This window comes from Siniperca chuatsi, linkage group LG1 (assembly GCF_020085105.1).
Source record: "Siniperca chuatsi isolate FFG_IHB_CAS linkage group LG1, ASM2008510v1, whole genome shotgun sequence".
Classification (NCBI taxonomy): domain Eukaryota; kingdom Metazoa; phylum Chordata; class Actinopteri; order Centrarchiformes; family Sinipercidae; genus Siniperca; species Siniperca chuatsi.
In genome coordinates, this window is record NC_058042.1 from 25980999 (window position 1) to 26008752 (window position 27754).

The following is a 27754-nucleotide window of genomic DNA, read 5'->3' on the forward strand; positions in this document are numbered from 1 at the left end:
ACTTGTAAAATATTTTCTTAATATTGCTCTATCCTGCATTTATGCACATGCTTCATATCCTGCACTTGCTTATTGCACTTCTGCTTAGACCTAAACTGCATTTCGTTGCCTTGTACTTGTACATGTGTAATGACAATAAAGTTGAATTGAATCTAATCTAATCTATGTGTGTATAACCTACATATGGTTTGTCGTCATAATACGGGGGGGATGGGGGAGATGGGGATGTCGTAACATATATTACCATGTATGACATTTAATTAACAAATCCTTAATTAACATTTAATTGTCTGTTAATTACTTAGGCTATATGTGGATAATATCCTGTTTAATGCATAAAAGTGCGTGGTGCCTTCCAACAACTGATAAGACAAAGCTTTAACATGGGATAATTTAACTTAAAACTGTATTAATCCATCAGAAAGAATTATGATAAAATAGGGTGGGAGTGGAGTAAAGTTTTGCACCTTGAACACAAACAACCTGCCCCCTCTTACAGAAGACTTTAAGACAAGAGAAACTTCTTGTCCTCAAACTTTCACCTCTTATGTCTCTTCTCCGTTGCTCTTCAAGAGGGGGGGATGCGACAACACCTGACTGAATGATGAGGCCCAACAAGCCTCAACTGACCCGCAGAGGGACCAAAGGCACACAGAACATGTTGGAAAAATGCTGATATCCAACAACTCTGAAAGAAAGAAGCCTGCTAAAAGGAGCCTGTGCCATTTCTGAGATCTAACATGCCAAGGTTAGAAAAGAACAAACCCTGGGCTCTACACACCGGCAACATGATGCAGAGAAGGCGAAATAGAGAGACAGAGAGATGGAGGGAAAGAGACTCAAAAACTTAACTCTTAAAAAGAAACTTTTACGTTCCTAAACTGCTGTTACCAGGTTAAAGAATCCTGCTCCACTCTTCTGCAGCACCTGAGTCCTAAGGAGGACTGAAATGAACTTTAAACTCAGCTAACAGCTGGTAGACGCTCACACCGTGTTGCCATCACAACCAAACGTCATCACCCTAATTATGGAAGGAGAGGCATCCGACTTGAGACAAAGTCGTCCCGTGGGACCGACAGCGCATTCTGAGACATGTAAGACTGGGGAGTTTCATCCGGAACCAATCACAGAGTGCCCCAGAGAAATGGCACTGCTTCTCCTCTCCTTTCCCCTCCAGGACAACGCCTGCCCTGCTCAGCCAAAACTCAGGTGAAAGAATAGAAAGTATTCCTGTATGGGGTTTAAAGCTTTAGCTTAATAAGAACATTTAGGAAACATAGATAAAAAATTAGGATCTCCCATCAATATAGGTATGATAGCTAGACTGCTTTCCAAGTTAACCATTCACTGCAATATGTGGTATCAATCGGTCATTCAGTCATCCATTTATTAATTATTCATTGCTGTATTCATATCATTCATTCATGGTTGCATTTATCCGTTCATTTGTGTGTCTAGTAGTTATTAGTTTGTTTGTGCAGTCTAGTAGTTATAGTTGTGTGTGTGTGTAGTTACTTAAGAAAACATTTATAAAACTGGTTATTGTGTGTTTGTTTGTATTAAATATTCTGGTCACTGTCCTGAGACAAGCACTCTGTACTTCAGATGGAGACTAAATTGATTATTAATTTATTTATTTATCAATTAATTATTATAAATAAAGATTTATAAAGAAAACAAGATTTTCTCTTTGTAAAGGAGTGGGCCCAGGGTGAGTGTAAACATGCTCCTTCCTCCTACCAAAATTAAGGTAATTTGATATGATCAGTTTTATGCATTTAGACCTTTAATCTGCTACAACAGGTCGCAAGTCACAGGGCTCATATGTAGACAGACAACCATTTACCTATGGGTAGAGTTGCTGGTTCGAACCCAGGACCTTCTCGCTGTGAGGCGACAGTACTAACCACAGAACCACAATGCCATCACCTTACCTTGTAGATTAAGGTAGAGAGAATCAAACTTGACTGCCTGAGATGGGGTCTTAGACTTCTGAGCCCTGCCTTATGTACATACAGGTGATGGAGGGCTTGTTGAATGGTTAAAGAGTGGCATCTACGCAGGCATTCCACTGGCTTAACATAGTTTTGGGTTATCTCTGGCTTTTCCCTTAAGTTGTGTGTTGGGTAGAATCCAGGTTATTTTACTTCCCTTTGTGTCTCAATTCTACACAGAGGTCAAAGCCAGGTCTTGTCCACCAATAACTTGCTATAAATGCTCTGACTTCAGACAGCTCTAAAGCTTCCCAGTCAATATACTGTATGTGCCAAGAAGATCTCTTTGGCAAAATAATTTCTTGAAGGAGTAGTACGTACAAGACATTTTGTGTGCCCCAACTGTCCCTACCCAGATAGTAAGTGAACTTTCTGATTGATTACTTTTCTTTTCAGATAAGATCAAAACTCACAATTGTGAATATATAAAAAACCATATTTTCATTAATCCTCAGTTCCTTCTTGTCTTGAAGTGCTTTTAATCCTGAAAAGGCATTATCAGTGTTCCTTACTTTTTGGCTTTAAAATTCATCCATTTTGTTTGTTTTTGCAGTTAACACTATTCCTTGCTAACCTAGTTTCTATTAATTGTAAATGTGCAATCCATACCTTCTTATACTGTGAAAAGGGACAAAAATAAGTACAGGTACTTAAAAATGTTAGCGTGATGTCAATGTATGTTATTGTTCCACAATGCAATGCACAACAAAAATGGAGGAGCTACTCATAGCTGGACAAATTTAAAAAAGATATTGGTCATTGGTGAGCTCAGACAATATCTTGGAGAACAAAAAGTAAAGTATTGCATTACATTTATTTGTGTACATTAAGTGATTATGATTTTAATTAATGCAATTTTACTTCATGATTTTAATTGATTTTAGTTTATACTGTATATTGCTGATATAGAGTGTACATTTAGGACACGGGTAAGTCATTGGAATCAGAAAATGTATCACTTTTGGTATGCTACAGCAGATTCTTCCTAGCAAGACTTAAGCAGAACCAGTGTTTAAAACATAGTATTATGTCAAAACACATGTGTTGCACGTATTACTACAATTATGTATTATGCAGTAAAGGTTTTTGGAAGTAGCCTACTTCTTCAAGAGTAATTGATGAACGTGGAAACCTGGCATGTGTGCAGCAGATGATCATGAACAATAGTAGCTTAGCCAGCAAAGGACATTGAAGGCCCGTATGCCAGTGGCACAGCAGGCTAGCGAAGGGAGAGCCAGTGGAAAGGCATGGTCAGCCACTGTAAAACTCAACAGAGTTAGACAAGAGGGACCCATACCTGAAAGTCTCTGACATTGACAACTGACATTAAATCAGAGCACATGGTCTTCAAGTGTGAGTAGAAGAAATTTAACTTTATTACCATAGTGTGAATACTTCAGACTTCTTCATAGATAATTGTCACTCACGTTCAACAGGACATTGGTATTGTAGACAGTATTTTTGTAAACATAGTCCAGGAAAGCCAGGGTGTATTTGTCCACATTCTTATGTGAAAAGGTAGCCCAGGGTTACACTGAAGAATATTTCTAAATAGTTCATCTTAGCTATACATCGAACACCATGTTATGACTGTGGACAGTTACGCTTAAAATACTTTACATTCACGTTTTGTTATAAACAATTTGATAAATACAAGATTAGATATAACAAAAGAATATATTTATTTATCTTCATATATATTCCACATATATTTGATTTTTTCTTTGTGGCTTTATTCCTTTCAGTAAGGGTCTGTTATGATTCAACGTTAAAATTCAACTTCATTACAATAAATAAAAAAGAGAAACAGAATAAGATAATCAAAAACATTCCTAAAGAAACATATTGGCACTTCTATGGTGATGAAAAAGTGGAACATCACAAGATATGGTTCAAATGAAAATATATGAGTTGTTATCATGCATTTAACATAATAGTTAATATACACTGCAGTGAAAGAGGCATTTGACAATTGTCACTCCTCTATGTACTGTACACTAACAGCATACTGTATGGTTGGAAATAAAATCCCAGTACACACACACACACACACGATCTCTTTCTCTCGCTGTCTCTTTGGAGGAAAAGCCACAGATATTCCTCAGAAGCACTAAACAGACAAAAATGTGTTAAGGAAAAGTCACACAACAATAATACAAAACTAACAGTTATGCCATTTGTTTTGCTGAATTTTTCACCTTCAGTAAGCAGCCTTTCTTTGAGATTAAGGCCTGGTTGCAGTGTTTCCCCTAGGATTTTTTCCAGCAGCGGTGCTGAAGTGCGTGAGTTTTATTTTGCACTGCCGGAAGATATTTAGCACATCCGCTGTGTTTTGTGTACACATATTGTACACAGTTGTAGATGTCAGATTACGTTTAGTAAAATGCTCAGTTTAGCTAATCAAAACATAACAGAAAACATAGCTTACACCATCTAGGCATAGAACGTTACATTTATTAATGAACCATGAATTTGATCCGATATTTGCTACTGACGTTTCTACCCCAGGACCACCCCCAATACGCCCACAAGTGGGACATTTTAACAGCGAACTGATGTAAAGTTATGCCGAATTCATCGCTTTCAGTGTGTGTGAGTTGGCACAGTGTGGAATTTAATATTTTCGGATAATATAGTTTAGTGGTCCTTAAGACATCTGATCCTTTTGATATATAGCCTATGTTCTCTCTGACTATGCAGTTAGCTCAAGAGCGTAACATTGGTTTGAAAAGTCGGGGGGACACAATAAAACGGGTCTGGGGGTCTTCCCTCAGAAAAAAAAAAGGATTTGAATATTATTTTCTGCATTTCTACATGGTTTTCAATTAGGGATATAAGCTGTACTTTGAAGAATAGGACTGTGGCACATTATTTCTGGCACTATCAACAGATAATGTTCCATTTGCAACTTCAATCACAACATATAAGAAATGTAGCAAATTATGAAAAAATATATGTATATATATTTATATATAAGTCACATACTGTAAATGAATGTGTTAGCTAGTTAACATGCCTTTTTTACTCCCTTTTCATCAACCAACTAATGTTTTCTTTTTTTCTTTTAAAGAAAAGCATACAATTTTGCCGGTGCCATCAAATTATTGTAAAATAAGCACATTGGTGATCCGGTGACATACACCGGGGTAGTAGTCTAATCAAGGGGACCCAACGTTAGAACATTGGATGCTAGAGAGCTACCACAGCATTTTGCTGGATTAAAAAAAGTGGGGAGGACAAAAACAGGATTTCGAAGACATGTCCCCCCAGATCCTAGTGAATGTCACGCCGTTGAGTTAGCTAAATAACAGACTTTCCATAAAGACAAAGACGGTACCCCCTTTGATAAAGCAGAGTGGCCTACCTTCGAGCTGTTCCACGTCATCTCTAAGTCTTCACTGAACTTTGTTGTAATAGGTATGTAGCGAGACCAGCGGAGCCTTCGTTGCCGCCAACTGTGTTTTTGAATGACTAATAACAGACTGCTAAATGGTGCCAATGTCTAAGAGTGTTTGATTTATAATCCTCGCTCGTCCCCAACTCTGACTGCTTAAAGTAGAGATAGCGAGTTTATTGCGTATGGGAAGATTTTTATGTAGGAGCAGTGCTAATCATTTTTCAGCGGCACTGCACCGCTGTTGAATGCATATAGGGGAAACACTGTGGTTGTGAGTCTGGCCTTTCAAAGCATGAGAGGTAAATGTAGCCTGCCTCAGTTATTTTAAAGCTCTGGAGTGATACATGCATTATTCCCTTTTCTGTAACAAAATGTGACACAAAAGCATTACATCAGGCCTGTTTTCTCTTTCTTAAGGAGCTTGGCCTGAATGCACTGTTGGCCTTCAGCTGTCTGACTTCATTGTCAAAGGACTGGGTCAAATCGAGAGATTGCCATCCACAAACTGTGGTTTGATTTGGTGGGTTCCTGAGTCAACACAGTTTATTTCATTTCTTCCTGTACGGACTGTAAGAAACATGGAGTGTCTCGCTTGATAAGGCACTGACACAGATAAGCCACTCTTGCCATCAGAATGGCAAAAATAGACTTTCTTCCAATATTAACGTAATAATAAATAATCATAGTCCTAACAAAATTTCAAACATTTAAAACTTTGGGTCCCCTGTATAGTAATACATGGGGAAATTGGATTGTTTTGCTTTTAATTTCACTTTCTGTCCCTTCCAGGAGATATTAGTCACATGACAAACTATACAAAATCATAATGAAAGTTTTGATTACTTAAAATAGTATATAAAAACTGTAATGATGTCCATGGGCAAATAACAGTACATTTTCCCCATGGGGTACCCGTCCCTTATGAGCTCAAGCTGTTGAATGGTTTCAAAATGTTAACAGGTATAACTCTGAAATCAAAGTGCTTGAAGCTATTGTTGACAACAAAGGCCTTGGGTAGTAAATGCACAGGGAGAAGAGGGAGGCTGCTGAGAGAGGTTGGAGCCTGTTGCTTTCCTTGTCTGTCCGACCACTGGTGGCACACAGGAACTCCAAACACCAGATGTGAGGATGGACGAGGGAATTCTGGGTATTTGTCATCAGATGGCCAACCAGTGCCTGAGCTGGAAAAGAAAACAAAGTCTTGGGTATGGTTTGTGACTTAATGTCACAAATTTACTTATTTTATTCAATTCTAACTGCTTTGGTTGAAACTTCTTTTCTTGCTTACTCAGTGATGCCTGCTTTTCTCCTTGGTAAAAATGTAATTTACAGTAGTCGTTTTATCTTCATGTGTTGTTTCTGTAAGCCACTCTTTAAAAGACCTACATCCAAAAGTATTCTCTGTCTTTTTTGCCTACTTTTCAAATTGTTAATTTTGATACATTAGCAATAGTCTTAGCACAAGTCGATTCACAAATAATTGAATGTGTTCAAATCCAGATTGATTGCAGCCATTTAGTCAGTTCAAATTAACATTTGCTCTTACTGTGAACTGCCGTATATTTCCCTCAGCCACCAAATGATGTTCATGTTCTGGAGTGATGCAATAGGCTATCCTCTGCAAAACAAGTAATTACAAGACATCATTCTCAACACTTCTCACAAAACAAGTGTATCATCTTCAAGGCATACGTAAACCACACTTTAATTTATCTATATAATATATCTATATATATAATATATCTTCTTAAAATGTGTATTTCTTATTTCAGCATATTCTTAGAGGAGCCAAAGAGTCCACATACTACTTGAGATGTAAGAGGGAATGCAACCAAATCGTCACATCAGTCATTAGTAAAACATAGTCATTATGGACTTTATCTTTAAATGCTTTTTGGAACCTGTGAGCAATCCTTATCAAGAACTTCAAAGATGTTTATTTTGGTTATTATGCGTAGGAGACAGCCAAAACTTGATAGGTGGTGACAAGAGTTCTCAGGAACAACGTGTGTCCTGAGAACCTGAGAAGAATCTTCAACGGGAAATTGTGGGAATTCCCAAATGTGGGAATTGTTACAGTAGAGTGAAGCTGACACTGGTTGACTGCTGAGGGATGAAAATAGCTCTCCGGTGCTTTGATGATTACGAACATAAACTCTCAATGCTTTGAAGCGATTATTTCTTCTGAAAGTGTTCTCACAGTGCCAGTGTCATCAAGTTGAGAGAGGAACATTCACTGCTAAATCAAATTGTTGTTTTCAAGTTTTGTTTGAAAGAAGAACTAACACTGTATGCCCTTTGCAGTTGTACCATTTACCATGGATTAAATCTGGCTACTGTTGGGCAATGTCAATTTGAAATCCTATTTTATTTGCACTACTGTATACTGTATATGCCAATACAAACTGTTTCCACTAAGTGCATGTGCCATTCAACATTGTTTTTAAAATATTCCCTTCTCTTCAGTGATCACCCTGGCAGTAATTTAAGTCAATGTATAACTATTTAATATCTACTAAAAACCATTTATAAAGCAGTTTACAATGACTTTTTCACCCTGTGTGACAAACATGTTTTGATACTGACCTCTTTGAATGTTCCTTGTACGCTGCAGAATTTATATATGGCGTAGAATGGGACAAACAGCATGGAGGACATGGCCACACCCCAGCCTACTACATTAGACCAGTTAGGGAAGACGTAGTCATCATACTTAAGGCCTGACGATGTCAAAGTACTGGCTATTACCACAAACTGTGATAGAGAAAAGAAGGTAAAAAAGAGAAACACATAAGGACTGTTACAGATTTGCATTGGTGTTGCTCGTAAGGTTCAAAGTCTTTTCATATATATAAATGAAGTGCACATCCATGGATGCTACGGAAAAAAGGTTGGTTGAAGTGGAATATAATTGGTAGGGTGTGGCATTGTATCATTAGTTTCTGAATCACATTACTCATCTTCTATGTTACTAGCACAATGGTGCATGATGAAAATGCTCACTTAACAGAGAGGACACATGTAATTTAAAGAGTTTCCCTTCAGGGATCAATAAAGTATTTCTGATTCTGAATTGCTGCACTCCATTAAGGCAATTTTCAACAAGGATGTGTACTCTTTTAGAGTACAAAAGCTTGTCATTGGGGCAGTACCCTATATACCAAATATATATCTGTAAACAATAGTAATTTATTTTTACATTTGTTCCTTTTCCTCACAATGTGAAATGACCAGTTCTCCTGCATTGCAGCCCATGTTACTGCAAACTTCCACTGTTGTCCAGGGGAGGGTGTAGACAGCCATTTGTATTAGAGGAAGCACATGGCTGTCTACACCCTCCCCTGGACAGCAGTGGACACAGCCATGAGCTTCCTCTAATGCACGTGGAGTTGCAAACTACTTATTTCACCTGCCAGTGAGGAACTCGCCAGGAGGCGCACTGAGGTTCAAACTTTCGTCTCTGATCCCACCTTCCCTCTGGGTACAAGCCAGAAGCTCCACTGCTGTGGACTGAACCTGGGCCCCTGTGGTGGTGGGTGAATACCATTATCCCTGTCCAGGAAAACCAGCCCAATTTAACTACTTCAGTGTATTTTATTTCTCTCACCAGCAGAAAAGCTGGGCTGACAAATTTCCAGCATAGTCTCCAGTAGAGTCCTGGCTTGAAGCCCATCATTCGCTCGATATCTTCACTGAAGCGGTCCACACCTGGAGTGAACAGTTACACAGCAAAAATTACTCTGGAGAGTAAAGTTACAACATTTAGTCAATGTTTTTGTGCCAAGTATGCAGTCTCGCTGGACAGTAGGAGGGAACGCAACACATGATGGCCTTCACCCTTGTAGTCCTGGTCTGACCTGTGCTGACCTTGAGCTAATATAACTCATGTGTTTTTGACTTATTTGTTTCATATCTCATCAAGATTTCCATGCTGCTATCCACTTTAAATAAAGTTTGTTTTTTGCTCTGGTTGCACAATTTGCCTGCTGTGGGATCTATCTTGAAATGGACCCTACAAGGTTTCTTCCATTTTTTTCCTACAGTTTTTTTCCACAATTTCACCTTCCCTTTCCTGATAGTCTACAGATGGTGATGAGATAGACTAGGCTTGAGAGGTTAGATAGGCCTGCTATGTCTTACAGCATGCAATCTTATGACTTGTGCTTTGTTTTATTTCATTGGGTCTTTTTTTGCTTAATTTTGTCTTGTGGTTGATCTTGCTCACTTACTCACTACTGCATATGTGAAAGTACACATAGATATAAAATTGAGATCGCATTGATCACAACTTGATTGTTCCAGAAAAGTCACACTGAGTACACCATGTAAATTATAATTACTAAACCTAATTTTCTGATTGTATTTCTGATTTTTGCCTTGCTGAACCTAAAAACAGGTTTCTATTTTCTTGACCTGCTGTCTCATTTTTTCACTTCCAAGCTTTTTGCCACTGATGATTCTTGTCACCTGTAGATAGATCTGTAGAGATGTCAATGTGTTTTTTTTTACATTGAGATTATGGCAAAAGAGTGAGAATGGGTGAGTGGATAAGATGTTTCAGTTTTATCTTGCTAATTTCAGTAATTTTGCTAAAATTTTGGACTGCAATAAGACAGTGTTCATAATATACATGTAGTAATTTTAGAAAAATAATTTAATGCCAAAGGACTGTAGAATTTCATACCGTAAAACCATGACACTCCAATTGCCTCGATCAACACACCAAATAGTATAGATGTCCCTGCTGCATACTTATCTAACAGGGTCAGCACGTAGATCCCACCCTACAGAGAGGGAAAGGGGCAGAGAAAATTGAGTGAGTGTGAGTGTGGTATACTCTTGAAGATAAGTGGACCCTTGTGTGCAGTCAATAAGCAATGGTCTCTCAGAATTACAACTGTATATTCTTGGTTTTGCACTTTGAGGTTACTTAAAGTGCACTTTGAAGAGTTGACGTCTTGAGCATAGACAAGCCTCACATGGACAAAGAGGGGATTCCATGTGTCTTAGATGTTTTGCACATTAAATCTTTGATTTGCATCCTGAGGCGTACAATCTGTACTGTATCATGTGCCAGGGAACTAGCATGGGAAAGGCATCATTCACTTCCTCAATAATTGTATTGATATGATTAAGGGAAGAAATCATGTGAATCACCAACATAATACTTTTCTGTCTCCAAAGTCTGTAGTTCTGTAATCGGTAAGCATTTCTCCTTGATGCTGAAACTATGTGAATGAATCATTTGCTTCCTGGATACAGCTTTAATTAAATTCCAATTTGTTATAAGAGTGTGATGCAATAGCTCATTTGATCATTTCTTTGAAAGAGTTTGAAAGACGTAACATCATAAGACTTGAGTACTTGGCTGTGGCATGCAGTTTCACTTTCTTTTATCATGTTTTGACACATGCCATTCCTACTTAAGTATACCACCAAATTAAGATACTTTACAACAGTATTTATTACTGTGAGACAGCCAATTCTGTAGTGTGGGTTGTTCTCTGTGAAGTATTTGAGCATGGCTGAAAAAAATGCAAAGCTCAATTTTTCGAAGTAATTACCTCTCAGGAGTGAAACAAAAAGTGAAACATTATTTTAAAAAATACTTCATTCAAGTATTTAGTGTAAATTTATGGAACTTTGAAACCTGATACTGACATTAGTAATGCAGAGCAGAGCAACCAGGAAGGTTCCAAAGGCTGTGGCGAAGGTGAAGAGTTTCCTGTTTCTCTTAAGGATCTTAAAGTCATCTGTCAGGCCTGTGATGACTGCCTCCATGCCACCCATCTGGTAGACAGAAAGAAAGAGACATGAGACTCAGAAAGCTGTTCTCTAATGGACAATTAATCGACAGTTAATAGACTTCAGGATTTCAGTCAGTTTTGTATGCTGGCAGTGGTTTAGCCAGGTGAGATCCATTTAGGGCTTCAACATGACAAACATGTTTGTGATCATTTATAATTGCTACACTTTTAAAATATGCTAAAGTATGCTGATACATACTGTATATTAAACGGAACACACATGGTCATAATATATGTATACTGTGTTATATAATTATAAATAACAAGAAATATTAGAAAAAAACAGTTTTGAACACTCATTTAATAACAGTAAACAGTTCAGATGTATCTTTGAAAGTCATTTCTAAAACACTATACATCATTTTACACTATATTGTACATCCATTAGAGACATCTAAAGTAAACAAAGTGTACAATCCTTAAAAAAAATTCCCTAATGTCTTTTAGACATTGGCATGGGCTAATGTAACGTTTTAAAATGGTATATGTAGCAATATTCAACCAAACTGAATGAGTCATTGTTAAATTACGTCTAGCTTTTGAAACGTCAAAGGAATATTTTGTTGCCGCTGACCATTTACTCTACATTACTTAACTCTTATTACTTCAGTTCTCAAACTTGCCCACACCATCTAATTGTTCACATTAGGGGTGTCGCGATATACCGGTATTGATGATAATTGTGATATTTAAAATAAAATATTGATATCATTTTAATACACATATGATAATGTCGTGTAAATAATCCAGCGCCTCTTGAATCATTTCCATTTCTTTACATTCATCGCTAAATCATGGTAATCTCACATCATGCAAAGCAAATTGGTGCTTTGGGGAAAAAAACACAGTTTCACAGAGATTAACTTGAACAATGAGTATGCAATGAACATTATTTTCCACCAAATGTCAGGTTCAACGGCCAATTTAGTTAAGAAAGTCTGCTAGCATGTCAACTTGCATCTTATTGTTGTATTTGAGCTTTTATACATGTACTTCCTGCAAAGTTTCTGAAATGTTTATTTATTTACCACTTGTGCATCTTCATGTATCCATCCATGTGTGTGTAGCAGAACTAAAAATATTTCTACTTCTGGTCATAAGAACATGATTCTGCTCTATAGAGCTGCCGTAGTGGTCGTTAGAACTTACCGAGCTGTCAATGCCCAGAGTCAGCAACATGATAAAGAATACAATAGCCCAAAATGTTGAGCCAGGCAGTGTAGAAATTGCTTCAGGGTAGATGATAAACACTAATCCTGCCCCTGTACATACACAGACACAAACATGCACACACAAAAGTTAATACTTTCATAAACAATGTTTACAACGTGCAAATTTGTATGCATGACTAAATATTGTATCACTAAATAATTTCAAAGCAAGTGAGAAAAAAGTTACGATTAAGCAAACAGTATTAAGATCATCAGTGATAGTGTAGTGTAGGAGTGTTACTAATGTTTTTTTTAGTGTTTGTATCTGAACACCAACACTTACCCTCTGTTGCCACATCTTCTATTTTCACCCCATGTTTGTAAGCCATGTATCCAAGCACAGAGAAGATGGCAAACCCTGAGAAGAAACTGGTGACACAGTTCACAGTGCTGGTCAAGAGAGCATCCCTAGAGAAAGAAGACACAAAACAAGTTAAAAAGAAAGCAGGGTTTCTTTATCAGTAAATTTTTCTTTTCTAAACTCAACTGTGCAACCTTGAAGGTCAACAATTTTCTACATTTGTGTTTTCAGTTGTAGTTTGGCTAAAGATTCACTAAGTTTATTTTTTTAACAGGGACAAACTGTCTGTTGTTAAAAGAGACATTACACCAGTATCATTCTTTTGAACTGAACATGTAAAGACAAAATGGGGCAATGCATTACTTGATATCTTTCAAGTTTTCCATGGGTTGATCTTCAGCAAAACACTGTTTTAGAGGGGATATTCAGTTTAGTGAGAAGCTTTTGTTCTCTGCTCCTGGTTGGTGGTTTGATCGGTAATTAGTGGGCTGTTCTGTGGCCACTATATCAGCAGTTGTCTGATAAACTGAACAAGGTCAACTTGACCTTGGCCACCTCCTGGGCTGAGGGAGCAGAAATCTCTCATTGAAGCATTTTCTTCCCACTGACTTTCCCTCTGATTTTTATCTTCCTTTTGTATTGCGTGCAGGCTGTGATAGAACCTTTTTCAGTTTTTATTCAGCCCTACTCTTCACTCTGGTTGTTCAAGTCATTACACATTAGCCACAGGTGCTGCAAGGCCTAAGTCTTATAACATATAGAACTGCACTGATTTAGCTTGGAAGCCTCTGTGATGACGCCTCGCATTATGTCATCCTGTTTTTAGATAGTGGTACTGCAGCAAGAAAATCATTTCAGCATTAACTGTTGTAAAGATATTGTGTATCTTGAGCAAAATATGTTTTGTCTGCTGTGTGTAAAATATTTACAACTATTCTGTTTTGCCAACAGCATCTGCCTCCAACAGCACCACTGCAACCTATTAATGTGGGGAAAGATTAGTAAAGCTCACAACCTCATTCCTGCTTTTTATGAAGAAGAGCAGTATTATGACAAATCAGTCAACATACAGCCTTTGGCTATTATCTGGCAACCCTTCCTGGCCTGTACTTTATCTGTCCTGCTAACGCCTGGCCATTGATATCAGCTGAACAGATTAGCATCACTTCTGCTGCTTCGTGATCCAGTTACATGCTGGAAAAGGCCAACCGCTCAACCAGCAGGATGTTATGTTGCTGTGGGCTTGTTTTGGACTATCAAAAATCCTAAATACAGCAAAAGCTCTTACCTGTAGCAGTTGTTGTCAAATTTGTTATAACTGGCAAATGCAATGAGCACCCCAAATCCTGCTCCTAGTGAGTAGAATATCTGGGTGGCGGCATCAATCCACACCTATGACAAAAATAAAAGAGGAACAAGAAAGCATTTGAATTCCTAAAAAAATATGCTTCAAGGCTAGAATACCACACAAATAGGGACTGACTGGAATGTAAATGCTGATTTCCATTATTCCATTATTCCATTTTTCCAGTACTGTATTTTGACCAAGCTGTGTAGCTTTCTTTAGAAAACACATGTATTTTGCCTTACACTTTTTATCAGCCAGGAACACCTGGCTCTGGATTGCAAAACATGTGAATTAAGTATATACATCAGTGCCACAAATGTTCTGCAAAACAACTAAACCTTTTCTCAACCCTTACACACATACATCAGTTCAGCTAGTGGAAGATCATATCTCAAGTATGCTTGAAAAGAGTACATTCATTTATAGTGGGGATCTAGCCTTTAACCCTCGGCGCGTGAGTTACTCCACCCAATGAATTACATTAACACAGATAGAAGACTCTCTAAATCCCCATAGACTGGTTAATGTTACTTGTAAAGTCTAAGATAAATGGATAGACCTGAAAGTTCCACAATTAACACAAAAACAGAGGTCAACATATAACACAAAATTGAAGGTTTATCCAACATTGAAACTCGGGATTTGATTCTCAAAGCAAGAATTTTCTTTATTCACTAGTGATCCCATGGCGACCCATTCAAATCTCTCCAACACCAATGTATGGGTTGAGACCAACATACATTGTCACTAACCTCTAGATTGTTGAGCCGCTTGAAGTCGATGTGGAGGTAGGCCCTGATGCCGTCCATTGACCCTGGTAGAGTTATTCCTCGGATCAGCAAAACAAAAAGGACCACATAGGGCATGGTAGCTGTGATGTACACCACCTGAATACACACACATAAAAAACTGGTAAAAGGGTGACAAAATACATCATGTAGCTCCTTTTTCATCGAGCCATTCTATCAATAAATGTGTCAGACAGTATATATTAACAAAAATTATAATAATCCTACTGCCCCTTAATGTCTGACTCCAAGAGTTGTAAGGTAATGTGGTATTCCTATACAGCATGTATTGTACGATATGTAGTGGGTATGATAACTTGAACACTATGATTGCAACTTAAAAATCATAGGGTTTAGCTCTGAGCTAGCTTTTGAGGTGACAAACTGGGATGCACTCTGTGAGCCTCATGGAAAGGACATTGATGGGCTCACTGAGTGCATCACTGGCTACATTAACTTCTGTGTGGACTGCAATGTCCCAACTAAGATGGTCCATTGTTATCCAAATAACAAACCGTGGGTAACAAAGGGCATCAAAGACATCCTAAATGCCAAGAGGAGGGCCTTTACTGATGGTAATAATGAGGAGGTGAGGGCAATCCAGGCTGACCTGAAGGTGAAGATCAGGGAGGCCAAGGAGAAGTACAGGAGGAAGCTGGAGTGGAAACTCCAGCAGAACAACATGAAAGAGGTCTGGAGTGGCATGAAGAGCATCACTGGCTTCAGACCGACTGGCAGCAGAGGAGTTGAAGGCAGCTTGGACAGGGCCAACAAACTTAACCTGTTCTTTAACAGATTCGACACACCGGCTCCTGCTCATCCCCCCTCTAACTCAGCTGCTGTCTGCCCTCAGACTCCTCTGAGTCCACTGCTCCCCCCTCCTCTATCTTCCTGGGAGAGTCCTACTCCCCCTTCAACTGGCTAACGGCCCTCTCCAGACTGATGACTCCCCCCCTCCCGCGCCTGTAACCTCTGCTGTGTACCTGACTGCTGACCAGGTGAGAGGACAGCTGATGAAACTCCACTCAAACAAGGCTGCATGCCCCGATGGCATTTGCCCTGGGGTGCTAAAAGCCTGGGCCCCCTAGCTATGTGGAGTCCGTCAACATGTCTTCAACCTGAGCCTGAGTCTTCAAAGGGTCTCTGTTCCGTGGAAGACATCTTGCCTCGTTCCTGTGCTGAAGACACTGCGTCCCAGTGGCTCCAAGGACTACAAACCGGTGGCACTGACCTCCCACATAATGAAAACCCTGGAGAGACTGGTGCTGGAACAGCAGCAGCCCATGGTCAGACCCTTCCTGGACCCCCTTCAGTTCGCTTACCAGCCCTGGCTGGGAATTGAGGACACCACCATCATCTTCCTGCTAAACCGCATCTACACCCACCTGGACAAGCCTGCAAGCATGGTGAGGATCATGTTTTTTGACTTCTCCAGTGCTTTCAACACCATCTGGCCAGCCCTGCTGGGTGAGAGGCTGGCAGCGATGCAGGTGGATGCCCCCCTCGTGTCCTGGATTGTTGACTACCTGACTGGCAGACCACAGCATGTGCATCTGCAGCACTGTGTGTCGGACAGCGTGGTCAGCAACACTGGGGCCCCCCAGGGGACTGTCCTCTCTCCCTTCCTCTTCACCATCTACACCACAGACTTCAGCTACCACACAGAGTCCTGCCACCTTCAGAAGTTTTCTGATGACTCTGCTGTGGTGGGATGTATGGGTAACTTTGTCTCATGGTGTGAGCGGAACCATCTGCAGCTCAATGCAACAAAGTCTAAAGAGTTTGTGGTAGATCTACAAAGGGCTAAGGCACCAGTGACCTCGGTTTCCATCCAGGGGGTAAGTGTGAACATTGTACAGCATTACAAGTACCTGGGAGTACACATGGACAATAAACTGGACTGGGCTAAGAACAATCAAGCTCTTTACAAGAAGGGCCAGAGTCGCCTCTATTTTCTCAGGAGGCTGAGGTCCTTCAACATCTGCCGGACAATGCTGAGGATGTTTTATGAGTCTGTGGTGGCCAGTGCTATCCTGTATGCTGTTGCATGCTGGGGCAGCAGGTTGAGGGTAGCGGACGCTAACAGGCTCAACAAACTGATCCGTAAGGCCAGGGACATTGTGGGGTTGGAGCTGGACTCTCTGTCGGTGGTGTCAGAGAGGAGGATGCTGGCCAAACTACATGCCATCTTGGACAGTGTCTCCCACCCACTCCATGACGTGCTGGTCAACCAAAGGAGTACCTTCAGCGAAAGACTCATCCCCCAAAATGCACCACAGAGCACCACAGGAAGTCATTCCTGCCTGTGGCCATCAAACTCTTTAACTCCTCCCTCTAAGTGTCAGTCTGTATGACCCTAGGTCACTAAACTAGACATTGGATCATTAACATCACTGCAATACTTGAAATAATTGTGCAATATTCTCTATTTAATACTCTGGTGCAATATACTCTGTTTTCAGTTTAATTTATTGATATTTATTCATACTTCTATTACTATTGTGCAATATCCACTGTCTCATAATCATCTAATAAGCTACACTTGACTTGACAGTACCCATTTTTGCACTATTACTTATTACATGTATTATAACATACATACTTATCAACTGCTAAATCCACTTTGGTACTTACACTTATTTTATATTTTATATCCACTAGTACTACTGCCTCTTGACTGAACCTTTTTGACCCAGTACCAAAAGTTTATGCTGAGCTGCTTTACAAGATGTCTGCAAAATGTCTCTGTAACAGAATCACAGCTACACATTCTTGTAGAGATATTATAGTTGGCATAAAATGATTTGGGTTAAAACATTTTCAAAGGACATAAAAATCGAAAAAGCAGCAAATGTTGTTGTTGTTGTTTGGTGGTCCAGGCGTGTACCTTCCCAGAGGACTTGACACCTTTCCACAAACTGAAGTAGAGAATGAAGACCACCACAACCAGACACAAGGTCAGTTCCCAGCGAGGCAGGCCCAGGTCCTGGATACCCCTACTCTCATGGAGATGGAGCACACCTCGTCTGCAGAAGGACACACACACACAACAGAAACATATATACTGTATCATAATATCCAGAAGACATTGTTCTAATTCCGATATGCTGTATACTGTTGCTTTCAGTTGACAACAGTATTTCAGAAATGTGTCTGTGAGAAATCAAAAATTGCTTTATATTGTTAATAGATAACACCATTGAGTAAGGTAATTTACGGCACTATGATAAACACTGTTGATGAACATAACCACGTCAGCGATGCGTTTTAAGTATTTCCAAGCAAAACGACTTTAATCACTACTCATCACACATAATGTATTGTATTTTTCTATGGTATGACATTTTTTATTTTGGCTACATCTTAACATTTAGAAATGTTTTTGTCAAACAAGCCCACCCAGATTCTATTACAGCTTGGGGGAGTCCAAACAAAACAGCCCACAGTGTAACAGACACTGTGTGTCTGAGGTGAAGATGGGAGATGAAGTATGGGACAGAGGGGCTCTCTTAGGGCATGCATTACAGCACTCACCCTTCAACCAGCATTTCCAACCTATACTGTCACGTCATCCCCAGTTCATCATTGGCCAAAGTAGTCAGTTAAATGACTTACGACAAATGAATTCAAATTTGTTTAAACACTAATAGATTAGATACCTTTACTTTAGTAAAGCTAAAGTAAAGCTACACACAAAAATGCTTTGAAACTTTTAGTAATGACCTTTGATATTGTTTCACTATTGTCAGCCATTCTCCTTGAGTCAAACACCTACTGTCAAGGTAAATGTTCAAAGGGTCAAGTGTTTTATCATGACATAATGACACAAAGGGAGACAAATGGTATCTCTTCCATCCCTATCTAAATATTGTTTCCAGCTGTGAGCTCATTCTTTAAATGTCTGCTCAGAGTTGGTGGGAAGGAAGCGCACAACTTCGGTTTACAATAGTGGGGGGGGCAAAGTTAATGTGATACATTGCATAAAATTGTTGTGGCCACTTTGGACAGAAGCTGCTGTCAGTATGTTGTCCTATCATCTGGTGACAGTATGGGCCCATCGATATCACTTATATGTCTTCTGAAATGTTATTCAGCTCATTTAAAGTGGACCATGACTGAAAATGGACTTCATACATGAGAATATATTTAAAATAATAGTTGAGAACTATGCTAATTTGCTTTCTTCAGAGATTGAGATAACATCAGTATCAATCTTGTCTGTGCATAAGGTACGGAGCTAGAGTCAGGATGTGTTTAGCTTAGCTTAGCATAAAAACAGGAAGCAGGGGGGTAGCCTTGCTCTGTCCAAAGTGAAAAAAATACACATACCTGTAACTCTAAACCTGACTAATTAACACGTATCTTGTTTGTTCAACCCACAAACTGAAATTTTGGGTTTCAGGGGAGTTAGGTGCTGGAATAATTTCTTGGTGAGCAACAGAATGGGAGAATTTTTTTTCAAACTCTAAACAACCATTTCTGGCACTTTTCGTGTAGACAACCAAGTGCAACACTATGAATGCCTTCCAGGAAAGAAATGTCCCAAGTGTGTACCGTTATTCCCATATTTTAATGATTAATTGCGTCTTGCCCCTCTCCATGACAGACGGCTTTTCATGTTGCCTTTAAGTGTGGCTGTTTGGACCAACTATAAACACTTTGCCTTCCAATATGGCCATATGACATGACACACAAACTAGTTCTTTTCCGGCATCTCTGCCTTAACTGTGTGCAGTCTTATTGTCACAGTGAGACTGCCAGGTTTGGTACCATCGTCCTCAAAAACCAAAACCTGTTCTCACCAATCATATTGAGCAACCCATGGTATAGATGTAGATACTGCTCACAAACTTATAAACTTATTGTTTCTCAAATAATAGCTCCCCCTAAAATGACAGTAATTTTTACATTTCGGTTTATGTAGGGTTAAACAAGCAAGATACATTATGTCAATAAGACCTCTTTAAAACGGTTAGGTGTTGGGGGTTTTTTTCAATTTGGACAGAGCCAGGCTAGTAGTTTTCCTGTGCCTCCAGTCTTTATGCTAAGCTAGGTTAAACACATCCTAATTGCAGTGCCCAGACATAAAATTGATATCAATCTCTTCAACTCACTCTCAGCCTAATGGGTCCATGAACTTTTAAGAGTCCCAGGAACTAAACTGAAGACGTTACTTTTACTCATTTGTGCTTCCACTGCATCTAAAGAATCCTTACGATTAGGCAAATTACACCAATAAAAACCAATGGCTCTGTTTGAGAGAGAATTTTTGGGGGAGGACAGAAACTACACCCCAGGAACAAAAGTTATTGCCGTCAAAATGCAGGTAAAGAAAAAAATCCTAAACACGTTTCATATTGCAAGTCCCTGTCGTCAAAAAGTACCACATTATGTTTCTTCCATCACATGAAATTAGAGAAAAGAGTGTTTGTTTGTTATATTAAGTGATATTGGTATCACTTAGGAAAAATAACAATTGTTGCTGAAAAGTTCAGTATAGAGTGTAATTTATAGTTGAAGACAATACATCTTTGAAACTGTTATGAATATTATACTTTATGTTACTTCATTGTTCATTTGTTTTAAGTAAAAGTGACCAACACTGGACATGATTAGCCATTATTGGTTGTGATCAGCAGCTCCTGGTTTCCATTTAAAATTGGTATAACAGTTTAAAATCTTTCTTTTTGTTATTAGTGTTCACCAGTACTGGGTAAGGCTGTTCCAAGGAATAAAATTTGTGAAATGGCACTGTAAAACACTGTATTCATAAGGCCTTAGCAGGTAGAAAGATCTGTCTGTCCAGATGAGGACTCATAATGGGCAAACACAGGTGTCTCTCCAAAAGCTCAGCAGCATCAGTGTATAAAACCCTCTGTTTCTGCCGCGACTTGTACTATTCCACATCACCCTAGCAGTGGGAGTAGTGTACTGAACCATCTTGCACCTGGTCTGTAAGGCCATGGTCCAGTCATATCCACAGTGTTGAACTGATTATGGACTGGGTGGTGGTTCTTTTTTTTGTAGGAAAAATGTATATGTGTGCATGGAACTGTAAGTTGTTGTCATTGTTGTTAATGTGGTTAAATGGTTGTATGGTTATGTCCCAAACATTGCAATTATTGCTAAAACACTTAATAAGGTTAATCTAGCTAACAGTTAGCAATATTTTGAGCTAGCACTAGCACGGTGCATTTCTCAGTCTGTGTGTGGTTATGTTATTTTGCAAATTTTTCTTAACTACTGGACGAATTTGTGTTGTAAATATTCAGTATTTGTTGTTCATATCTAGGTTATTATTTGTTCAAGGTTGCCTTTTGCACCAAATTGTGATTATTGCGTCAGTATTTTACCATTTTTACATTTTTATCCTGCACCAATATGTAAATATGTATGTCAATAAAGGGCAGATAATGATATATGTATTCACCACTCTATCCATTCTACAGTATGCTGATGTGGAGAGACCTGAACCTTACTGTTTTAATATTTCCTTATTACATAATATTAATTTATTATTTTTGTTGTGTCTTTCCAGATACCATTACACATGTTTATTGCACATGTTCTGCCGAAACCGGAATATAGCCCTGGACAGTGTTGTTGGAGAAGACTGTGAACAGTAATTTCTTCATCATAGCTGGTGTTTTATTTAGATATCAATTTCCTGCAGTAAAACATTTAAAAGCTTTTGGTCCCTTCACATTTGTCCTAAAACTTCCTTCAAGAAAGATTCAATTAAGTTATTATGAGTTGATAAACAGCGGAACTGGATTTGGATCTGATATTCAGGTTGCTTACACAACAGCCCAACACAAAAAACCCCAGGAACACGCAAGATGAAGTATGTTAAGACATACAGTCCGTAGGGACCAAAGGATCTGTGAAACTCCTCTTCAACATTTTCAGCATTTTTATCTTGGGCTGATAATAAATTCAAAGCTATAAGGTCTTTGGGGAGGCAGATAGCAGTGTGAAGACATCAGTTTATTTGGGGAGGGAAATTTAGAGTCTATGCTCTGACCCGGGGGCCTCGTGTTGGTGTTGTGTTGTAATGCCTCAAGACCTCCTTGTCCATCTGATAGCATTGATAGTGCAATGCCAGTAAATGCTCACTATAACATCAGTCCAGGTCCCTTTGGCCCAGTTACTCTAAACACATTTACTCTTATCGTCACTCAGCGAGCTGGTTATGCTGCTATCCTAACACTCAGTGTTGCCACTAGCTGGTCTCTGTATACTTGAGGCTGGCACACTATTGCATGCAGCCTGATCTAAATTTTGGTTACAGAGCAAGAAACAGGGCATGCAAAAAATACATACATAAAAAGGACTGCATACCTGAGTATCAAAACACAGCTGAGGGGTTCTATCTAATTTTAACCTTATTTATTTAATTAATTACAAATGATTGTGTCATTATTTTAAAAGTAATTCTTTCAACAAATATGTTAAATTGCGTGTGAGATTGAAGTAACAGCAGTCTTCTCAAGTGTCTATGTAATTAGATCTTTTTGTTTAAATGAGGGCTATTTATCAAGTCTAGTTATCCTTGACATGAAATCAGATGTGGTTGCCCCAGGCTAGATGTAAAGAAAAGGATATGGGTGCGTGCTAATGAAACAAGTTGGCGTTGTCATCTTTGTCATTTTTAAAAATGTATTTTTTAGTCTGAAATTTGTCCAACTTTTATGCTTTGGATCATAAAAGACGTTTTAATAAGTAAAACTGTATACACTGGACTTGTTTTCTATTTTTTAAAAGTTAACATTTTGTAACAGAATCTGACATATATTATGTCTACTTGACTGAGTATGCCTGCAAGCAGGGACACTTACACAGAAAGCCCAGTGTTTGTCCAAAGATGTAACACTTTACTTTGTACTGTGGGACAAGAGCGCCCATGAACATCACATTCAAAAATCAAGCAGGTTTAATTGTATTACTTTTCCAGTGTAAACACATTGCATACTTAAAGCCCAGTTAGAATGTATTATGGAATTGGGACTGAATTTTGACTTTTGCCCCTGACCTTAAGGACCAAGTTATGCTCAAAAAGAACTAGTTTCATTCACAGTGTTGCACTCAGTTGTACACATCAGAAGTGACAGAAATTGTTGTGTAAACAATGATAAAAGAGAGCCTGAAAAATAAGTGAATGTGAATGTCAGATTGTTGATTTTGAAAGTTACATAAATTGTCAAATGCAACCCCTACCAATTCCGATGTCGGAAAGGTGGGGGCTGTTTGACCACTTCTTCTGCACTTCTGATGAAGCATGCTGGCAGCTTAAGAACGAAAGCCCATCACAACTGCGTCATGACTTGTATGCCTTTAAGCAATGAGAAAGCATTGAGACAGCTTTATTCTGTAGAGTTAATAGACATGATGCTGTGATTTTGGAATTTAACATCTGGGAGGTTTCTTTGATCTCTTGAGGCTGCCCAAGTTATCAAATTAATCACAGAGAAATGCCTAGATCTCTTGTTTCCAGGTCAGTCTTTTGGCAGCAGCCATGTTTTTGGCTTTCCTCACACAGTCCCTTCCATTCCACATCTTCCACATGATTTCAAATTCAGTTTCATATCACCCACATCACGTCAAGTCATAAGGAGGTTTACAGTATATTATTGTTAAATTCCTACATGTGATGTTAAAGTCACACCATCTTGTTCTTCTCAACTACAATTCTTTTAATTGTGCTATATATAGCAGCATGGTATTAACTTGTATTAGATAACTTTTAGAGAATAAAATGGAGGGTGAAACCAGGTTATGATTAAATCTTATGAAAACCTCTGCGGAAGTTACAGTAAGATGTTGTGGAATTTTTTGATCAGCTAAGTTGATAGACTCCATTTTAATATTTGTATATTGCTTTAGTTAGCTGTTTGTCATATGATATTTGGTGATGATGTAGCTTATTTATAAATACTAGAGAGTACCCTGTCTTCATAAGGTTTGGTGATACAGTGTTGATACATTCGAGTGATGTCAGTATGTATTACCATTTAGCTGATATTCTAGTTGATGAACTACCCAAGAGTTACTCACAAGGACAGCTTATGAAGAAATATGATGATAGTGAGTTACAGTATATGATGAGTTACAGGAAAGTTAAAAACTTAATATTACTGTAGATGGTATAAGACTCGAATGATCGTCCTCTTGGGTGTTCTCTAATTGCTGGGACAACTACATTCTCAAATCAGGAATTATGCATATCCTGAAGACATAAAAGGAAAAGAAAAAATATGGAAACACTTTTATGATCCTGTATGTTAAGTGTTGTATGTTTTTATTATGATTTGTGTTTAGTTATGGATGCAAATGGATCAAATGACTACATGTATGTGTGTCGCTGTAGTGATAAACCTACAGAGAATTATCGCGCGACTCTGCCATTCCCCTCCGCTCTACAGAGTATTTTAGCATCTTTTAGCTCATTGATTTGGTTTTATGGCCCTCAAATTTACTGTTTGGTTTACTCTCTTACATGTAGCAGGGAGCTGTTTTCAGCGAAAAAACTCTGAAAAAACTACTTTACATTAACTGCCCAGCTCCAAATGGAAGAAACTCAAAATGGAAGCAAGTACCTGGCGAACATAGCAGCTAAAGAGACAGTTCTTTCTCTCAGGAGTTGGTGGAGGCTGAAAATAGAGCTTATAGGAAAGTGAATATTGGACCTTCATTCACCAGGTGGCCAGAAATACAACTTCAAATTACTGCTAATGTTGCTACATGTCTGCTGGATGTGTAAATAAGCAACTGTTTGCTATGCAATGATTGTCTTCCTGCACAATACTATTATCTGCAAATCAATGAATTTGTATGAACCAAATGACATACACTATGATCACACACAGTACGGTTGTGTGTGATCATGAATAACCTACTGTACTGTAAGTCTTAGGTAACAAATCAGCTAAAATATGAGCTTCATGCTGATATGAGCTTCATAGTAATATGGTATACTGTATTAAGCACCTTGGTTAGTGAGCCTAAACTCCACCACCAGCAAAGCACACCTGCTCAGGTGTAAACTAAATCTCAAAGAATGCTCCATTTTCCAAATTGTTGATTTTATTGTTGAACTGTGCTGAAAACTATGCCCATGATAGTTGAAGACAATAGGCTCAAGAGGGTTTGAGGATGTAGAAGAGTGTAAGAGGTTAAGCAAGAGAATTGTTGACTCAGTTGGCCTCACTCTCTCATGCTGTGCCTTGGCATTGCTCCTGTGCTCAAAGCTAGCTGTAAGCAGGAGGATTTATTGTCCCCTACAGAGTTTAAATCCTTGCAAGATCTGTCTTGAAGTTTTCCTATTGTTGTCAGTTTGTCTGTGCACAGCTACTGATTTTTTAATAATTGTAATAGTCCATCTGGAATATATAGTCTGCTTTATGATTTAATGGACCACGTCTACTCGTTGAGTGATATTGCATCACTTTTTAGAAAGTCTGTAGTAATTCACAAGCCTGGAGCTTTCATGTGAATGCTGACTTCCTCATGTTAAGTGTTTACTACTTATAGATAATATATCAAGTTTGAAGGTTCCTGGAAGTTGAAAGATATCCAGGGATACTGATTAAATAAACATACTGTATTAGACAGTGCAGCCCAGTGGTGGAACAATTTCGACCATTTGCCGGGATGCATGCTCAATGTATTCTGTGCGTCACGCTTAGCATGTGTCCCTTGTACTGTCCAAGTCACTTCACAGACTTCCTCTGAGCTGCACAGTCAGTCTTCACAAAAGCTGGGGAAGAACTGGCTGTCTTTGAAGTATAAACAGATGGAGCTTTTTTCATGCACTTCAAAGAGTGCATTTGAACTTTTTATGTATACACCTTTTATAGTGCAAACATTTATGGCAGGTTAATTTTGGAGACATCTGCTCATGTTTCAGTGACTGGTCACCCCATTCACATAGATAGTGGTTCACTTGTTTCATGTGTACATACATACTGTACTAGTACTATTCAGACAACAGTCCCAAAACAAGAAAGCATCACATCCACGTGACGCTGTTTGTTGTTGATTGGACTATAGTCAGTATACTGACTCAGGGAAATTGTATCAGTTAGTTAAGTGTCCAAATGAAACAAACATCCACAAATATGAACAAAACATGCAAACATAGATGGCCTTGTGAAGACAGTGGCTACATTTACATGCTTTGATGTTTTTGCAAATACTGTAATCAAAAATGTTTAAATAGTAGCATTTATCCATCCAGTGATTAAGATCACACCATTTTGACATTTACCAAAGAGCTTGACTTTAGATTTTTTAAGTGATCTCAGTATGGATTCAGCCTTCATGTCTTAATAACAGCATTGCCAGAGAGAGTTGCATGAGAGCAACAGAAATTACATAGCAGTGTGACTGTGGGTTACTTGATCTGATGTGTTTTGTTGCTATTGGATTGGCAAAATGTGTTGTAAGGGAGTTTAATTGGGTCTGACACATGAAAAGCTTTGATTTACAGGATATTATGTTGCTGTTAAAACTTGAAAAAGTCAGGTTGCCATAAAGTGGTTCTGTTACATTTTTATGTCTCATGTAATGTAAATCAGGCAATGATCTACACAGGTCACTATCTGATAAATGAATTACTCTGAATTTCAGAAATGACTCACTCATAGTACTCTGCTGCCGGGGTGATCTTGTACTTGGCGTAAGACGTCCCATTGCCGAGAAGGGATCCGTTGATGGATTTGGGGTCGGTGCAGTTCTGACTGTTCCAACTGTTGCCACATTTGAGCCATGGCAGCTCAGTGGTCATGGAGGAGAACAGGTAGTAGAGGGACCAGGCAATGATGACATTGTAGTAGAAGCCAACATACAGGGCTATGAGGATCACTGTGTAGCCCACACCTGAGGAACACAGGGTTATTAGTGAGGAAGAATCAACTGATTTACTCTCACACTGTGCTAATCATTGTTAATCAAAAGGTTTTGTATGTTACATGCCACTAGTTTCTTTTCAGTGTTGTAGAGGAACATCAGCCCAGCGCAAATTCACTTAATACACACTGTCTTTAGAGACAGCCATATTTTATTTATTTTCTGCTGTTAACATCAGTTTCACAATGTGAACTGTTTCCAGATAATTTGAATCAATACATACTGCATTCCAATATTGATGATGCATACATATACACTTAAAAAAGCAGGTGATATTTGCTTTATTATGTCTGATAACACTGAATAAATATATTTGTTTTAGGAACTCTCATAACCCCAAACTAACAAATAATGGATGGCAGTTACAGACTGCAAGGTCGAAGCATTAATGATATTAATCAACAGTCATCAACAGACGCCAGATCTCTAAGGACCGTTAGCTGTGTTATATACCTTTTTAGATAAAAAGTCACCTTTAGTAAAGTTCTGTGCAATTTTGCAAATTGTTGATTTGGTAAACCGTCATTTTAAACTCATATCTGAGGCCTTGTGCACCTTGCAGCTTATTTTCAGTCCCCTTCACCATCTTATCATCACCATGAGGCACACATATCTTTCCCTCAGCGGGGTAGTGGAGGGTACATTCACATCATCATTTGTCAAATCTCTCCAAATCTGAAATAGTGTTTACACACATCCACTGTGCGTTAAGGCTTACTTTCCATCATTTTGCACTTTTATTTGGTCAATTTTGGGATTTTGGGAGTTGTTTTTTTCCCACTGGAATGTGATGTCCTTACAAGAAAACAGATAAGCCATAAACCCATCACCCACTCATTCTAGGCAGGAAAAAAAAAGTCTCCTCAGCACTGAAGCCAACAAAAGCAATGACTGGTGCTGATTCAATAGTGTAGATGGAGGTACTTATCTGACAGTATTTGAAACATTCTGCATCAAATAGTCTGTTGAATAAGGGACTTCAAAGTAAGATGAAGTCAGGA

General features: G+C 38.7%; 1 protein-coding gene across 3 annotated transcripts in view; it reads right to left on the reverse strand.

The window, feature by feature from the left end:
• Nucleotides 1–3348: 3348 nt before the first annotated feature.
• slc6a2 (solute carrier family 6 member 2) overlaps nucleotides 3349–27754 on the reverse strand; it is a 29244-nt gene continuing 4838 nt past the window's right edge. For 2 of the 3 annotated variants that reach the window (XM_044202254.1, XM_044202262.1), the window contains exons 4-15: nucleotides 26486–26723; nucleotides 17734–17872; nucleotides 14811–14945; nucleotides 13999–14102; nucleotides 12693–12817; nucleotides 12348–12460; nucleotides 11053–11181; nucleotides 10076–10175; nucleotides 8999–9099; nucleotides 7978–8145; nucleotides 6938–7009; nucleotides 3349–6572 (exon numbers count right to left, since the gene is read on the reverse strand). In XM_044202254.1, coding sequence (XP_044058189.1) covers nucleotides 6549–6572; nucleotides 6938–7009; nucleotides 7978–8145; nucleotides 8999–9099; nucleotides 10076–10175; nucleotides 11053–11181; nucleotides 12348–12460; nucleotides 12693–12817; nucleotides 13999–14102; nucleotides 14811–14945; nucleotides 17734–17872; nucleotides 26486–26723 — 1448 coding nt within the window. In that variant the 3' untranslated portion in view covers nucleotides 3349–6548. The remainder of the gene's footprint in view (nucleotides 6573–6937; nucleotides 7010–7977; nucleotides 8146–8998; nucleotides 9100–10075; nucleotides 10176–11052; nucleotides 11182–12347; nucleotides 12461–12692; nucleotides 12818–13998; nucleotides 14103–14810; nucleotides 14946–17733; nucleotides 17873–26485; nucleotides 26724–27754) is intronic. The other variant, XM_044202270.1, reaches the window with a different exon arrangement.